At 36.0% G+C, this 18,524-nt stretch overlaps 2 protein-coding genes across 3 annotated transcripts; one reads left to right on the top strand and one right to left on the bottom strand.

The window, feature by feature from the left end:
- The first annotated feature begins 452 nt into the window (after positions 1 to 452).
- LOC132859930 (signal-induced proliferation-associated 1-like protein 3) lies at positions 453 to 7,641 on the top strand. Of its 2 annotated transcripts, XM_060890909.1 has the most exons (11): positions 453 to 564; positions 1,082 to 1,193; positions 1,286 to 1,383; positions 1,477 to 1,784; positions 3,558 to 4,136; positions 5,126 to 5,273; positions 5,387 to 5,525; positions 5,921 to 6,061; positions 6,166 to 6,274; positions 7,117 to 7,198; positions 7,305 to 7,641. In XM_060890909.1, exons 2-11 carry the CDS (start codon positions 1,148 to 1,150, stop codon positions 7,449 to 7,451), a joined length of 1,797 nt encoding a protein of 598 aa, XP_060746892.1. In that variant the 5' UTR covers positions 453 to 564; positions 1,082 to 1,147; the 3' UTR covers positions 7,452 to 7,641. The 2 variants fall into 2 exon arrangements, with proteins under 2 accessions (XP_060746892.1, XP_060746893.1); XM_060890910.1 differs by lacking the exon at positions 3,558 to 4,136.
- Positions 7,642 to 8,114: 473 nt separating this feature from the next.
- On the bottom strand, positions 8,115 to 16,890 carry LOC132860385 (uncharacterized). The gene is made up of 9 exons (XM_060891574.1): positions 16,877 to 16,890; positions 16,692 to 16,816; positions 15,944 to 16,138; positions 14,517 to 14,640; positions 12,422 to 12,636; positions 11,999 to 12,045; positions 9,971 to 10,161; positions 9,796 to 9,885; positions 8,115 to 8,712 (listed from the first exon to the last, which is right to left on the bottom strand). Exons 1-9 carry the CDS (start codon positions 16,888 to 16,890, stop codon positions 8,559 to 8,561), a joined length of 1,155 nt encoding a protein of 384 aa, XP_060747557.1. The 3' UTR covers positions 8,115 to 8,558.
- Between the last annotated feature and the right edge of the window lie 1,634 nt (positions 16,891 to 18,524).

The raw sequence follows: 18,524 nt of genomic DNA, 5'->3' as shown, positions 1-18,524 counted from the left end.
GGCACATTTGGGCAACAACAAACATCTGTCAATATTTTGGTCACTTGAAATATGGGTGTTCAAACAAAACACAACAAAAAAAATCTATATTTATCTTTTCAACTTAAATGCCGTGTATAACAAAATCAATAAAATTCAGTAGATTACAATACTTTCAGAGGAGACAAATTATTGTAAGTGGACATTACAAATTGTCAATTATCTGTATTACTTCTAGACTGAGTGTACTTTTTCTGTATAATACTGCAATGTTATGCACCTCTAATTCAGTGTAGTTGCATAAACAATGTATTAGTTACATTATAAATAGAGTAACACAGCATGATCCAGTTCACACAACTCTGCTATTGGCACTAAAGAGGCATACAGAAAAAAACAATCCCATCCTCTGTTTCAGTGGCAGTCAGTACAAATCCCACACAGCACTTTTTCTTGTGCATCTTGTATGCATGGTTGTGTTGAATTGGCGCACTCAGTGCCATCACTTCTCTCCTGAATGTAAGAAGCTCCAGGGCTCTGGGACAAGCCTTAATTTGGAAGTAAACCACAAAGAAGAAACTACATGTAAGTATGATTATTATTTTATTTATTTTTTTTGAACATCCTTCTATGCATCTCTTTGCAAAATGTAAATTTTTATGTTCAAAATAGGAATGTTTATGAATATAACAGGGTTGTAGTTCGACACTGAGTGGAATCTGATGAAATGTTATAGCTATAAAGTTGCAGTGCTCATCTCACTAAATTTAAAAAAGAAAAGAAAACATAATGTGCTCAACTGATTCATCTGGTAGAGCTGGCTTAGCCCTTGTTCCTGCTCTGTTCAAAGACAGCTTTAGTTCTTTAGTCTGTCCAGATCTCCAACATTCTCATCTATACAAACTGCACAAACAGATCAGCTTTCAAAGCCATACCTAAAATCCCAAGCCAAGTCTTTACTACAGCTGAGCATTGTATTGCTTTGTTACACATTGGGAGGCTTCAACTTCTATGAAAATAAATAACATCATCAATGTTTCTCTACTCGGATAAATCAATGATCTTAATTGCCCTCTGATTTTGCTTTCTCTTGTCTATATAGTCAATAACAGCATCTGCATGTAGTGAAGGATGTGTACACAATCTTAAATGGAGCTTGAATAAAACGATGGAATTTACAAGGTTGAACATGTTGAATGAAAATGACAGTTCAGGTACATTACACACAGGCCAAGCTTTCTTCTTTTATTGTAAATTTTGAGAAAGCTATGTCCCACAGAAGCAATGTGGTTGCTTTTATTTTCAGATGGAGGATGGCACATGGTAATTGCCCCTCGTTCAGCTGAAAAAAGCTCAGATCAGCAGGACCAGCTGGACGGGGAGTTTTGCAGAAGCCTTCCAAGGGTGACTTTACATTTTCAGTTTTACTGCATCACTCCTGGCATTGAGGGTTTTGCCTGTGAGTAATCAGAGTTGCCTTGCCTATTTGTCTTCCAGGCACATTTTCTGCGTCCTGGCTGCTTTAATGCTGCAGCAGAGCGAGGTGCATTTTCTCTTGATAACCATGACCTTTGCTTCAAGGGAAAAAGGCTGCAGGATCAGTGCTCCTGGGACAGTAAGAAATCTGCGGTTGTGGCTCACTCATGTAGTCCACACCCACTTGCACAGCCAGGCTTCTACAGTCCCAAAATTCCTCGATCCAGACCTTGCGAGTCTTCAGAGTTTTTCATGACCAAAAATACAAAGGAGTATGATACTCATACTCTGCCATTACCTCACACCAAATTAGCTGTTTTCACACAAAGGTAAGGCATGAAACATACTGTGTACAGCAATATTAATGTGTTGCTCAAAAGGTCTCATTGTTTTAGCCACATTTACAATAAATGTTGCTGTTTTGTTTTAATGTATGTGCAATAACTTCAAATTCACATCACCTTACTCAAACTAGTCCTAATTCAAGGGTTACAGGAGAACCTTTCAACTTTTCAACTGGAATAACCAGATACAACAAACTATTACTAGAGTTTTACTGATCAGTTTGAATTAAAAACACTGATAGGTTAAGGGAATAACATTGATTATCTGATTACAATGGCATCTGTCAAGAAGCTAGAACTATTGGATAGAGTTGAACAGTCAATTATGTAAATTAATGCTTTGAAAGCAGGATAAATTGGTAAGTGTAAGGATCTGAGGGACTTTGACAAGGGCCAAAGTGAAATGGTTAGATGTCTGGGTCATAACATTAGGTTCTCCATGGTGTTCTTGTTACGTAGTGTTTAGTACATACCAAAATGGTTCAAGGAAGGACAACCAGTAAACTAATATCAAGGTCATGGGTGCCCAAGGCTCACTGATGCACATGGGGTGCAAAAGCTAGCCTGTCTGGTTCGATCCCACAGAAAATCTAATGCACCACAAATTAATAAAAGAGTTAATGCTAAATATCTTAGAAAGGTGGGAGAACACATAGTGTATTGCAGCTTTCTGTGAATTGGTCTGTGTAGCTGCAGAGCAGTCAGAGTGCCCATGATGTCCCCTGTCCACTGCCAGAAGCTCCTACAATAGGCTGATGATCATCATAACTGAACCATGTAGCAATGGAGAAGGTGGCCTGGTCTGATGAATCATGTTTTCTTTTATATCCAGTGGATGGATGGGTGTGTCTAACTCAGAAAGACACTGTATCAAGGTGCACTGTGGATAAACCGAAGCTGGTGGAGGCAATGTGATGCTCTGGGCAATGTTCTACTGGAAAACCTTGGGACCTGGTCATGTGGATGTTACTGATGTTATATGTACCACATACCTACAGATTGTTGCAGACCAAGTACATTACACTCCTTTATGGCAACTGTGTTCCCTAATGACAGTGGCATCTTTCAGTAGGATAATTGTCTTAAAGGATCTGTTGCTAATGTCTTGGTACCAGATATCACAGAACACCTTCTGAGGTGGATTCCATGTCCCAACGGGTCAGAGCTGTTGGCTGCAAAAGTGAGACACACAATATTAGGCAGGTGGTTTTCATTTTTATAGCAGCTTGTTGTATACACATACCAATCAGCCATAATATTGCCAGTTGAACAAACATTCCCCAACAAAAGTAATGGAACAAGAAGTCCAATTCTGTTGAAAGTTGGGTACCTGGATTCATGCTGTTGTCACCAAATACTGACCCTATCATCTGTGTAGCTTAGCAGAAATGTGAGATTTATCAGGCCAGGCTACGTTTTTTCCAGTCTTTGACTATCCAGTTTTTAGTAAGTCTGTGCAAATTGCAGCCTCCGCTTTCTGTTCTTTACTGTTAGACTCCACCTCAAAGTTTGACCTGTTATGCATACTGAGATGCTTTTCGGCTCACCATTCTTGTAGCGAGTGATTATCTGAGTTGCTGTAGCTTTTCTATCTGCATGAACCAGTCTGTTTACCTATCTCATTAGCAAGTCCACAGAACTGCCACATACATGGGTATTTCTTCTTTATTCCACAATTCTCTCTAAAGACTACTGTGTGTGGAAATGTTTCTTTTGGACTGCCCCATTCCAACACTTTGTGTTGTATGTATCTTTTAGTGAAGTGTCTTGCAGGCCACAAAGTTTCAAGACCTCTGTGGTGGAAAAACCTCGACTGATGAGAGCCGCAATTTCTCCAACGTTGCCAGATTCAACTTCAATAAATCCAATCCAGCAGGAGACATATGACCACAAATTTCAGCATATTAAAGACCAGGAGATCCAGACTCAGTGTTTCTCCAGCCTGCACCAATGTTCACTGAACTTAACCAGCACAGAGATCTCCAGTAAGCAGGAACATCTCTGGAATCATTGTGACCAACCACAGTCCACAAAAAAACAGAAGTTATTCAATGTGAGGAAATGGGCTCAAGATCCACATCAGCTCAACAACAGCTTTACACTTCCACAAAGTCCACCTTCATTAGATCATCTAAATTTACAAAGAGATAGCAAGCTTACTGGTTACTGTAAGCTCAGTGTGTACAATGGCACCTGTTATAGTTCTCATACTCCTCAAGATGGTTCTAACACTGCCTCACACTGCCAGTCACATAGGAGAGGCACTCAAAACAACAGCAAACAGAGACAAAAGTCCAGTGAAGTTGGAAATTATTCGATCAGCAACAGTAATAATAGGTGTGTGTTAAAATGAGTACAATATTAACTAGCTCTTTTTCTTGCCCATGCTCACTTTTAACGATTTTTCATCAGAAAATATGTGGTGGGTCTTATATAATATAACATATATAATATAACTTACCTGTTTAGCTTTGCTAATAGATCTAGCAATAGCTATTTAACATTGGTAGCTTGCTAATTATCCAGCTAATGCTGAGCTATTATGTGGTGTAAATCAGAGCCAAGGTTGCCAGCATACTAGCTACCATCAGCTTAGCTACTATTAATTAACATTAACAGCATTATGTTGGTTGTCTATTGTGTACAGGCTTTCAATAGACAGTGACAAAGAGAGGTAGAATGTACCAATGAAATTAAACCACTAACAAATCAAAGACATTCAATTTATTTAACATATTTTGTTTTTAAAATTTTTACAATTATTTATTATGTGAATATCTAGCATAAATATGTAGAGCAAAATTAATGAAAATGATCTATTATTGCATTAAGACAATTTCAATTGAAATTATATCTACAGTAAACACAAAGTGTTTAGATATTGGATAAATAATATTATAACAATTTTAGAATTTATGTTTAAGATGTTTAAACTTCCTAATAATATAGTTATTTTTATTTACAATTAAAAAAAATATTATTTGAATAAACCTTAAATAAAAAAATAAATAAATAGTGAGTAAACAGCTTATGAATGGCGGGTATTGAAATTGTAAGGTATACATTTATAAAGAAAAGGCATGATTAGAAGAAAAGTAAAACAAGAATGCAGATCAGTGCAGATTATTCTTGGAATTATATTTATTATTTATTTAAACTATTATAAGTTTTTTTTTATCATAGCATTTTCTAAGATTATGCTTATTATGACTCTGGGCTTTTAGAATGCAAAAAGACATAACTCATATTTAGGAATGACGCATATATGATTTTTCAATATTTGTCTCTTTTTTTTGCTTTTTGTCTTGATGTTTAAATCTGTTCAGGCAGGTGGACACAAAGTCAAAGAATGTGTTTGGTCAGCCCCGTATGATCGCTACACTCCGGTCGGGCTGCACCCCACGACCTGCTTGTAAGACCACTGTAGTGGAGGACCTGAAAAAGCTCATTCTTATGGATGAAGTAACCGACTCAGTTAGTGCTATTTCACAAACAAAGACAAGGATCCAAAGCACTGTTCATATGGCAATTAAACAATGATGCCTCAGACTGCAATTCACCATGACTGCCATGTTTACTTTTTTCAGCCAACCAAAACATGCAAAAGAGCCACTGAGTGTATTCAAGGCTCATCTTCCCCAAAGCCCTTAATGTTCTCCAGCCCTGTCCTCACCAGGCATCCTGTCCCCAGACCCAACCACCTCTCTCTACAGCCTGACCCCTCAAGTAAGAGCTACTCAGTCATCATTTATAATATTTGTTCCCACATTTGTTACATTGTGCAAAGTTTGTTACTGAATAGATAAAGATTATGCTTTTTATACAACAAATATCCATAACACAACAAAATTAAAGTTTAAACTTAATAAATGTTTTTTATTGTTGGCAAAAATATGATGAAAGAAAATTTTAACTTGTAATGATCAGAAAAATACCTTTACTGGCCAGATATTTGTGTTTTTTATGTGGCATCAATCAGGAATGCCATGTAGTAGATTATTTAATGTGGTTCAACCTGTAAAATGTCACCTTGAATAACACACTGCAATCAATGAAAGTGGAATCAGAAACTAAAAAACTGTACAAAAAGAACATTTAGTGATGAGAATTTTTTTATGTAGTGTGCCAGACACAATGTGGGCTCTCTGACACACTTTTGTGGGATCAGGACGTTCAGTTCGATCAAGACCCCCTGAATCTGACGAATACAGCCTGCAAGCTTGACTGGAACAGCTTGGTGAATGCAGCTAAGGCTTATGAAAGTAAATAAAGACTCAGAAACACTGTGTATATGTATTTGTCATATTGATTTTACACATGAAGAGTTAATGTGTATTAATTCTGCGAGTTTTATTTATGTTTGTAGCACAGGAGATGGCTAACCACCTGGCTGGTGAGTCGCGTGACATGCCGTCAGGTGCGAGCCCTGAACCACACAGTCCACACCTCCCTCGTGCCCTCAGTGAAGCTTCAGAGTGAGTTGATTCTTTTATAGTTTTGAGCATTCAATTAGCTTTTTTGTTTTAGCTTTTTAAAAATGTTTTCAGTTTTACATTGTCAGATTTGTAATATATACTGTATGGCCTGCTGGCAGATTCAGAAGGGAACCCATCCTTAATTGGGTGACAGTAAATACTATATATATATATATATATATATATATATATATATATATATATATATATATATATATAAATGTCCTTTCTACAACAGTTTGTAGTTGAGTGGAATTGTGTAGCCAAGAGCTCCGGAGGAACTAATAGGTCAGAGCAATTTCTGAATTCATTATAGACTTAAGACTAATTCGTTCCTGCCAAAGTCTTCAAATGTTCACTGATGAAGACCCGAGAACAAACTGCAGTTCAAAGATGCTGTTATAGGTTTTCCATAACTGTAATCATTGTAAGACAAAGCTCTGGCCCCTGCTGTAGCCTTTGCTACTGTTCGGACTACCAAATAACCTGCACCTTTTGATCCACGTATCTATGTTATCCAAGTTATCTTCTAAAATTCTGTGTAAGATTATCCCAACAGAGGGAAAAACATCTCACACTGAAGGCCAACAGTGTCCTGATCTATTTTATATCAGACTTTCAACCATACAGTAATTCATTTGTTTATAATGATAGAAAATGTTCTATAAGTCAATTTCCTTTCCACCAGCAGAGTGGAACACCAATGTACTGGTAAAAATGGTTAAACATTTAGCACCTACAGTAACACATTACTCAAAAACTTTTTTCATTATTTTCATTATTTTTAAAATAATTTAATACACTCTGATGACTCAAACTTTAATACACTGATTTTGTTTCAGCGACAATGTTTTTATTGACTTTCCTGACCATCTCTCTCACTTGGAGACCATGCTGATGAGGCTCAGCACTGATCTCCTGAAGGTGAGCTTCTAATTAAAGCCACAAACCATGTCAGAGCACAGCTGTGCCGGGATTCCACTGACCTTCTCATTAATCCCGTCTTCCTTTCTCTTGTTCTCTCACTCAGGAGAAGAAGGATAAAGTGGCTTTGCTGGCTGAGGTGTTGAAACTTCGCATGAGCAATGAGCACCTGAAAGAGGAATCGCTGTCAGCTAACGCACAGCTGCACAAAATATGCCAGATGTTCTACATAAACCCTGAATCCGTAGAGTAGAACATGAGAAGGAACAAAACCATGAAGCATCTTTGTGATAAATCCAAATTTTAAACTTTAATATACAATAAATAAAATATCATGACAACGTACGAGTTCTTTCAAGATTCCACAAAAACAATTTTTTAAACTCTCTGAATCATTTAAAACTTTCACACACACAATAATGTGGTAACATAACTAAAATAATATTAATATATAACAAAGTATTAATAGAGAATACATAAAAAAAGTAAAAAAATATTACTTAAATGTTTAATACATTTAATATTATTATATACAGTTATACATATTATATCGTATTAAAAAACAAAGTCTTTTACCTTTATGGTGTATTAAAAAATAAAAACATGCACTTCTATTTCTTTTGTAAAATTCTACAGTTCTCTGTTATTATCCATTTCCTAAATTGCAAACAACTTACTAAACTGTTTTTTTTTTTAAATAGACAGACTCTAAAATGTAACTAACTATTTAACAATAAGTAACTGAGACTCAGAAATATTTTGTACATATTACCGTAATGTATAAATAACCACAATATTTACACATTACATTATTCTGGACATGTTTGAACCCTCAGCATTATGTAGAGAAATTAACAAAAATGTACAATATTCCCCATACAGATGTGGTTGATCATTCATGATATGTTTGGTGTTCAGATTTTGCTTCCTTGGTTCTATTCAGAAGCCACAGTCCTATAATAGATTATAGATCAGTGTATTGGAAGCTTATAGCTACCAGTTTAACATCATGTCTAAATCAACACACACTCACCTTAAAATACAGTTTGACCCAGTAACACACTTTGTACATAAAATAGCATAAAAAGCATAAAGAAATTCTTCAAAATATTTTTTTAAGAAACCACATCATCAAATCTGAACATGGGTTAAGATGATGCTACTGTTTAATTATAAGACACAATAAACACGTACTTTGTACAGTGCTAAATTGGTGGCTGTAAGCTTCAATTACTTGTGAACTAGACAATGAATGAAGCAAATTTCAGGGACCGAACATGTCTTTGCTGATCAAACTAACCAGGTACCTTTAAGTTACTGGTGACAATTGCAAATTGTATTGAGAGAATAAAGAACATGTTCATGCCGTTCCACTGGAGGTGAGCCACTGGTCTCTGTGTGCCAGTAACATGTGCAGTGGACTGGGAACGCAGTCCTCTTTTTCCTCTTCTGCCTCATGGAATTCAAAGCGAACATTACGGTTGTGCTGAAGACTGTACTGTCGGGCCTTCAAGCTAAAACAAAGAAAGGATTAGAAATCCTGAATTAATGGCATGCTAAAAAGAAAAATAAATAAATAAATACACCCATTTACATACTGCTACAGCCTCATATTTCATTACAGCCTCATATTTGACTGAGGCTCATCAGTCAAGTGCACCTGCTGCACCCCAGTTCAAATGTTTTCATGTATAGTTGAGTCTCTTAGCCTTGTTTCCATGTCGGAGGTATGGCTTTTTGGCCACAATTCTTCCATGAAGACCACTTCTGGCCAGACTGTAGCTGGGTGTACCTGGGTCCCACCAGTTTCCACCAATTCTTTTGCTGTGGGCACTGCTGCACATCCTCTGATGTTGAAGGGAAGTGTGTCTATGCTCTTCAACATTTCCCATTTCTTTGTGCTTCTTCAAAATATCTTAAACAGCACATCTTGAAACCTTTAAAAACTTTGCCTGGGAGAGTCTTGCGCTGGTTTTCCACAACACCACCTTAGTAGCAGAGTTTGGCTGTTCATCACACAGTGTTAAGCCCCTTACACAGCTGTTTCAGTTAATGATTGTGTTTCAACCTATATATGAATTGATAATCTTTAGCACCTGCTTGGTATAATTGGTTAATCAGACAACTGACTCTGTATTGATTGATTTAGATTTTACTTCTGTTGCTCAAAAAATAAATAATCAAAAATATAAAGCATTTTCACTTTACAGCATTTCTTCACACCTGCCTATATGAGTGGCCTGAACATATTGTATTGTTTTACAAGTGCACCCCTAATATTACACTTTCTCCTTACTGGGCACATATTCACCTGATTGTGGCTTAAAAACTACTTATGTCTACCGATGAAGTGTTGAGAGCATTTGATTTTACTCAAGGTTACATCTTGCATGCACAAGGGAAACAAGGACATAAGACAGAGGAGTTGGTGACTACTTGAAGATGCAGTTATTTACTGACTCATTTGAGATCGTATGAATATTAGTTCAACTGAATAAATAATATAAATAATGTGTGTTTATACGTTCAGTCTCTTAAGGGATGCCAATAATTCTGAAGATGACTATAAAACAGTGAATGAAAACCTGTAGGCCTACCAGTAAACACGCCTCTCTTGTTTAGGTATGATGTGCCACAAGTTAGCCAGCTCTTTGGTCACGACAGTAGAAGGAAGTCCTGGGTGGGTTCTGCTCAGAGATCAGAGGAATGTATTGTTAGGCTCCTCATTTATATCTAAAAATCCTTAAATAATTTCACAAGCTGTACACTCACCTGAGATACAATCTCCTGTTCAGGCGACAGAACATGATAAATCCGTTCACACATTTCTTCTTATGGCTCAGACATGAAACAGTCTGGCCTTTTCTAGAGGCCCTTTTAAGGTGTCCTTTGATGCCTTTTTTCCTATGGGGGTGCTTGGGGGTCCTGGTGATGTCATCTGAACATTTGTCCTCTTCCTCACTCTGAGAGAAGGCATGGCTGTCATTATCATGCCTGCAGTGCTAGTATTTAAAGTGCAATGTTAAGGAATGCTTTGTTCAGGCTTCTTATAACACAGCTGTGGATAATACTGATTATTTTCATTTTTACCACCGCACAGTTTAATTCTGAATTCTGATTATTCAGAAAGGTTTAGCATTGCTTTATAATTTTTTATTGTCATTTTTATACATTATCCTTGTCATTTAACAGAGCCAAAGTGCAGATATTTATTTCAAGGTGTAAAAGGGATAAAGAAAATGGGATGCACAAACCAAAGTAGCAAAACACTAGAGAGAAGACTATGTCCATATTGATCCTGAAAATTTCTATAAATATTATTTTACATTGATCCATTTTACATAATTAACACTACTTAGTCTCATGCAAATGCATGACCTGTAATTATCTAAAGACAAACAAGTTCGGTCCTAGGGCACATTCTCAGGGATGATCATTAACATTCTCAGAGTATTTCAGTGTACTTTATGCTATATATATATATATATATATATATATATATATATATATATATATATATATATATATATATATATATATATATATATATATATATGTATATATATATATATATATGTATATATATATATATATATATATATATATATATATATATAATGAACATATTTTCATTTCAGTGATACAGGAAGTGACTAAGTGATATAGGAGCAGCATACAGGTAGTAAATAAATAATGAAGAGTTTAAATGTGAATGATTGAATCCATCAGGTTTCCATGTTGTAGCTCTGCAATTAGGTATGTGTTTGGATCACAGATCCTCAAACTACAGGGAACAAACATGTTCCAGCATGACAAGTAGTACCAGAGGAACTAAGGGGCATGCACATATGACTTCCAAGACAGGACTTGCCAAGGTTTGTGTGAAAAAACTTGCACAGAGCCCTGACTTTAACCCCACTGAAAGTAATGGTCAGGTGTTCATATATTTTTGGCCAACAAATGTATAATGTGCTATTCCCATATACACATATTCACATATTTAAATATCACTAATATTTAAAAAATGTATTTGCAGACAAAATTTCCACGATATAAGAATTCTAAAAGACTTGATGTCATACTTTTATAATCAGCCTTACCCATAATCACCCAGTTTTTCGACTACTTACCTATATTGTAGAAAAGAGAATTATTCCTGACATAATGGGACACCCTAAAGTAGATCGGTTTAAAGAAATCATGATTCTGAATCAACATACCTTATGCTATGCATGTTGAAATATACTGATGAAAATGAGCAGAAATATAAATAAATAAATAAATAAATAAATAAATAAATAAGCATAGTCCTTCTGCAGGTTTTTAAACAAACTTTTCATAAATTTCAACTTGTATCATCAGCTGGTGTCTGTTCAAGTCACTCATGATTCCTTTATGTTTTGTGATTGCCCTTGCTACTGTGACACTAATGAAGGTAAACTTTTATTTATTTATTTATTTATTTATTATTTAATGGATATTTATTTATCCATTTATTTATTTATTTTTGTGGGAAATTAATTTGTTTGAAGAGCAAAAAACTTGGGAGTAATGGGAGAATTGTTTGCAAGTTATGAAACATAAAGCTAGAAAATGAATTTTCTATTGTCATGTGGTTTATTCATGAACAAGTGAAATTCACAGAAATAAGTAATAATGCTCATCAAGACACCTAAAATAATGGACTTACATTTGGCTCTGGCTTTACATAAATTACTTTTTTCATATCAGGATGCTTAGTTTTGGATTATGTCTAATATATTCTCACTAATCCATTTAGAAAATTGCCTGACAAACTACCTTGGGAGCAGCAGGTTTAGGAGTCACCCACACATCTTCAAATAACACTGTAAGAAAATAAAGAGCAGACAAAATTGACAGTGAAGGAGACTTATTTTGTTATTATTTCACTGTTATTTAAAGGAGCGTGTCTAGTCTGTAACTGTATTTCCCAACATTTAAGATTTTCCCTTATAACATGTGCTGTACGTTTTTGGTCTAAAGATTTTTAGACGTTTTTACATAAATCGTTCCTTTGTTTGGATAAATTTACAGATATATTTCAGATCTCAGAGACCAGCACATCAGAAGTGTGGAAAAGGATTAAGCTTTGGAAACAATACAGTGCTGATATAAAGCAATTAATGGTTTGTATGTAATGTATGCTCTGTGAAAGAAACAATAAAAATTAAAATGATAGAATATATAGTTCCAAAGTCTTACTCTGCAGTTCCTCCTGTCCCTCAGGCAGCAGTGTGGGACTGAGGCCTCGAGCTGGTGATGTGAGAAGAGAGGGACTGAGATTCAGGCCTTCTTGAAATCCCAGCAGTGGCAGAAATGGCAGCACAGGTGTCTGTGGAAAGCTGGGACTATCATCCAACTGTTTTTTTTCCAGTGGAGGAAGAACACCAAACAGCCGGTCTTTCAGAATAAATGACCTAAATACAGGAAAAATGTAACACTGGTTATCAAAGTGTAGCGTATCTTCAGTGATGATTCACAGTTTAGCTGGAATTGCTGTGAGAATTAAAACAATACAGAACATACAGTTATAGGAAAATATTCACTGTTAGGGATATGATGAAGCGATGTTACTGTTACCACCATGAAATTGATTATTTTCCTTTTTTGCAGCACGTCAGGGCCTTAAAGGGGTTTATTCATCTTTTACAACATCGATTTACCAATATTTACATTTTTAATGTTACAGCCAGTGGCACATAATTGTGAACTGGAAGAAAAATTATCAATGTTGTCCAAAATTTATTAAAAAAAAAAATCTGAAAAGTGTGGCATGCATTTGTATTCACCCCTGTGTCAATACTTTGTAGAACCACATTTTGCTGCAAGTACAGCTGCAAGTCTTGTGGGGTATGTCTCTACCAGCTTAGCACATCTAGAGAGTGAAATTATTACCAATTCTTCTTTGCAAAATAGCTCAGTCAGGTTGGACGGAAACTGTCTGTGATCAGTGATTTTTAAGTCTTACCACAGATTCTCAAATGTATTTAGGCCTGGACTTTGACTGGGCCATTCTATCATGAATATGCTCTGATCTAAACTATTTAATTGTAGCTCTGGCTGTATGTTTAGGGTCATTGTCTTGCTGGAAGGTGAACCTCCGCCACACTCTAAAGTCTTTTGTAGACTCGAACAGGTTTTCATCTAAGATTGCCCTGTATTTGGCTCCATTCATCTTCCCATCAACTCTGACCAGCTTCCCTATCCCTGCTGAAGAAAAACATCCCCATAACATGATGCTGCTACCACCATGTTTCACAGTGGGGATGGTGTATTCAGGGTGATGTGGATTGTTAGGTTTTCGTGACACATAGTGTTTTGCATTTAGGTGAAAAAGTTCAATTTTGTTCCCACATTTGCTGTGTCTCTCACATGGCTTGTTGCAAACTGCAAATGGGACTTATGGCTTTCTTTCAACAATGGCTTTCTTCTTGCCACTTTTCCATAAAAGCCAGATTTGTGGAGTGCATCACTAATAGTTGTCCTGTGGACAGATTCTCCCCCCTGTGCTGTAGAGCTCTGCAGTTCCTCTAGAGTTACCATTGGCCTCTTGACTGCTTCTCTGATTAATCCTCTCCTTTAACAGTCTGTCAAATTAGGTGGACGGCCATGTTTTGGTAGGTTTGCAGTTGTGCCATACTCTTTCTGTTTTCGGGATGATGGATTGTACCGTGCTCCATGAAATGTTCAAGGCTTGGGATATTTATTTATTACCTAACCTTGCTTAAACCTTCTCCACAACTTTATCCCTGACCTGTCTGGTGTGTTCCTTGGTCTTCATGATGCTGTTTGCTCTTTAATGTTCTCTATCAAACCTCCAAAGGCTTCACAGAACATCTGTATTTATACTGAGTGTAAATAACACACAGGTGAACTCTATTTACGAAGTCAGTTGTTCCACTGGATTTTAGTTAGGGGTATCAGAGTAAAGGGTGCTGGATACAAATGTACGCCACACTTTTCAGGTATTTGTAAAAAACTTTGGAAACCATTTATCATTTTCCTTCCACTTCACAATTATGTGCCACTTTGTGTTAGCCTATCACATTAAATCCTTATAAAATCCATTTTTGTTTGTGGTTGTAATATGACAAAATGTGGAAAAGTAGTGGATATGAATACTTTTGCAAGGCACTGTAACAGTACAATCACACACCAGCTTCTCATTTTTCTCTTTGTTGCAGTGAATAAGGCAGAAAAAAATGCTGACTGTAACGATACCAAGAAACTGCAATTCATATATTCCACTGCTGTGAAGATGATCTTAAAATAAATAAATAAATAAATAAATAAATACCCTGAAGAAGGAGAAGCAAGCTCTTTGCTCCCTTGACTCCCATCTTCACTTCCTGTCCTTTCATCACAGATGGAGCACTGACTTCCAAGTCCTTGACAAGGTGATTCCTGGTCCACTGTGCTTTCTGCTTTCAGACATGAGTGCAAAGAGACCAGGAACCGTATCCATAAAAATATTTAGTGCAAAAAGTTGTTCCTAGTGATGTAATTCTAAAAAAATCTTAGAAATGTGACCACTTTCCCTTAAAATTAAAGAGAAGATCCTGGTAAAGGTAAAAATTTATTCATAAAGCATCCTAACCCTTCAAGATTATAAGGTCAAAAAGTCTTAATAGTAGAGAGGAGGACTTTTAAGAGGATTAAGAGTTTATTTAGCAGAGGAGAAAATGGACAAAAGGTGAAGAGGGGGAAGAAATGTAATGCATACATTATATAATAATAAGAGTTAATAAGCTGATACAGATTAGATCATGTAGGTATTATTTTTTGTGACCAATCATATTAAGGATAACATCTGCTGCTACCACATGCATCACAGACATGATGCCTCCAAATGTGGGATTCAAACGAGGATTTATGGCAGAATCGAACTCGTGGTTTGCTCACAATACAGACTTCAGACCTAACGCAGGATAAAATCAGCCTAGGAATTTTGTTAAGAAAATAAAAAAGTAACAAACACATGAGAACACTAAGGATAAAAATTAAAAACAGAAACTACAGAAGTCAGAGGGCATCACATAACAACGTAGCACAAAACAAAACAAGACTTGAGACATAAACAAAAGCCTGTTACCAATTAACAAAGACTCAAAGAACAAAGACAGGTATCTAAAGGGGAGGCAATCAAGGGAACATGAAGAAGTGGGAGACAGAACAGAGAATCCGGGGGAAAAACACACATGAAACACAAAATGTAAACAAAAGCAGTCCATGACAACATAGCTGATTAGTTAACTTCATGAATAAGCAAGAATACAGGTGTTCCTATTAAATTGACCAGGAGATTTATATTATATCATAATATAATATACAAGTACATATCAAATGTTGTATTAAACCGAACCCTATTTTTAATGAAAAATAAAAGCATAAATTAAAGAACAATTAAAAATATTCATTTATTTTCTTCATTTATCCTAAATTAAACTTTGCAAAATAAATCATGCGATACATGGAACCTATGTATTAAATTTATACTGAATATGGATTGATTTTAATATGTAACATTCTCAATATTTTTTCCATTATATAAAGTGACAAAATTATGAAATTATTAAACTATATATTTTGTTTACTATATATACTTATGTACTATATAAATGCAGTATTTCTATTTAAATCTCTTTTTCAAATCTTTTTGTCAAGCCCCAAAATACATGGTTCAGTTTACAGGAATATGTTCAAAATACATCTTAATTATCTGACCTGCTGTGGAAGAAGAGGCTGTTGGCAGAAGTGCACTGACACTGTAGTTGGACTCAGAAGAACATGGAGGCGAGCTGTTGTCCTCAGCAGTTTCATCTCCAGGCTTTATACACGTGCTCTCTCCTTTAGTAACTGTTACTATATTACTATCAGCATCTTCTTTATGATGAGTCTGATTTTGGTCATCACACAGTTCTGCATAAATGTTTATCATATAATATGGTTTACTTTTTAAAGCAACCAGAAGGCCAAGACATTGGAAGGCAGTGGAAGACAGTGCAAGAAAAAAAGAATCAGTAAAATTAAACATTTTATTTATACACTGAGTAAGTAAGTGCATCAAATAGGCTATCAATGCATGTGAAAGCAAGAAAACAACCACTTTTGTACAGAAGCATATAAATAACTCAACCTTCAATTTAATTAGTGGTAGCCGTAACATCATGAGAATAATTTACAGAAAATGTTAATATATTAAAAATAAGTTTAATGTTCTTCAGTCAAAGTGTCAATATAAAGTTCTCTTAATGATTTACACCCCTCTGTAACCAAACCCTTGATATATTATACCAGTGAGGTAATTAATAGCAGTGGATAGCTCTGAGCACCTGGCATGTATAAAAATATTCTTTATAAAAACTCAATTTCGAATATATATGTCCTGCATTGTTTTTTTTATGGAGTCAACACTTCAAAACATCATTCTTGCGCATTATGGAAAACCACAAGGCTCAGCAGCATTGCCTACCTGAGTTTGGTGTGCCTTTCTTGCGGGGGCGACCACAGCTATATTTGCGCTTGGCTTTTAATATGCGTGGAGGTGTGCTGGACTCTGAGTGAGCTGTGTCTTCACTCTCCGAATCTGACTCTTCTCTCACAAATGTGCACACACATACACAGACAAAGTCGATATCAATACATACATCCACTTACAGAACAATAGACATAAAATAAAATAATTATAAAAGGACTTAAGAAGAATTAATTGCACCCCTATCATTGGATTCTGGGAGGAAGTGAGGAGGGAGGTTGCTTTGTAATCTCTGAATATGGGTCTGGAGAAAGTCAAAATATTGTAGCATGTGGATTAACGTCTCTTTCTGTTGGCAAGAACATGTAAATACAGAAAATTATCATTTTTTCCCTAACTTGAGGATAATTTATGTCTGCATAGTCTGAGTTAACTGCATGGCTACCTTAGAAAGAGTTCGTCCACTTGCTGGCTCTGAAACAGGGAGAAGGCAGCGGATCTCCTTCAGGCGATTACTCCAGCTAGTGTTCCAGTAATATCGATCCCTATACAAAAAACCCAATGATCTTTTACCAGTTGAACATTTTTATTTATATCACAGCAGTCTAGCTCAAGTATGATTGGTCAAAGGTGTTTCTTAATTTTCTATAACAGCAGTTTTGACAGTACTGCAGCTACAAATCACAGGTTTGTAGTAATGAGCTCATTATGTTATTGTTTTTATAGCAGCTCATTCATAGAGCCTTGTATGCAGGATGCTCCTCATAAATAGATTTAAATCTTTTGAGTAAATATTGATATAGTGAGAAAATGTTCAAATGGAATGAGTGTTCAGTGTTAGCAATTTGTAAAAGTCAGAAGTAAAGCTGCAACACTGTGAAATTTTTAGGATAGAGGATTTAACACTGTGCAGTTTCTCAAAAACATGACAAGCTGCATTTTTCTGTCTTAACATCAAGAGAGAGTCATAAAGAAACTGTTAATAGCTGCTAAAATGTACTGTAAGTGATAATATGAACTAACCTGATGTAACGATGTAATTTGTAAAGTGAATAATGACCTCCTTAAAGAAGGGCCTATGTTACGTAAGTCTTGTAAGGGTTTCCTGAAAGCCTTTATTATTTGAGATTTAAGGAACAAGTTGTAAGTAGTTCTTAGTTAGGATTCCCCAGTCTGACTCTGAAAATATTACCAAACAGATCAAACGCAAAAATAGACAGATTTACCAGCATTTATAAATAGTGGATGACAGAGGCAAATCCAATCAACAATTTACTACAGAAATTACACAAGCTTGCTTTTCTCCTATAAACAGCTCTCTGGTTTTTGTGTTAGTTTATATTTTTAAGAATCAATTAAAGTCTTCAGAGCCAAACCCAGGGCTCAAACCAGGGGTAGGCATTCAGAGCTATTAATTGTTTAAACAATCAATATATAGATCAATAGAAACAATGAATAGATATGCTGCTAGATCGGTGTATTTCTCCAGCCATATTGAAGATAACAGATTTTATTTATAGTAACGTGACATACAACTAAGTATGGTGACCCATACTCAGAATTCGTTTTCTGCATTTAACCCATCCAAAGTGCACACATACCGCAGTGAACACACACACCGTGAACACACACCCGGAGCAGTGGGCAGCCATTTATGCTGTGGCGCCCGGGGAGCAGTTGGGGGGGTTTGGTGCCTTGCTCAAGGGCACCTTAGTCGTGGTATTGCCGGCCCGAGACTCGAACTCACAACCTTAGGGTTAGGAAACAAACTCTCTAACCATTAGGCCACGACTTCCCACGAATTATTTAATACTTTACCCACATGTTTCT

This window comes from Tachysurus vachellii, chromosome 17 (assembly GCF_030014155.1).
Source record: "Tachysurus vachellii isolate PV-2020 chromosome 17, HZAU_Pvac_v1, whole genome shotgun sequence".
NCBI classification, from domain to species: Eukaryota; Metazoa; Chordata; class Actinopteri; order Siluriformes; family Bagridae; genus Tachysurus; species Tachysurus vachellii.
The sequence above is the reverse complement of the archived record's forward strand: the minus strand, read 5'-3'. Positions and strand labels throughout refer to the sequence as shown.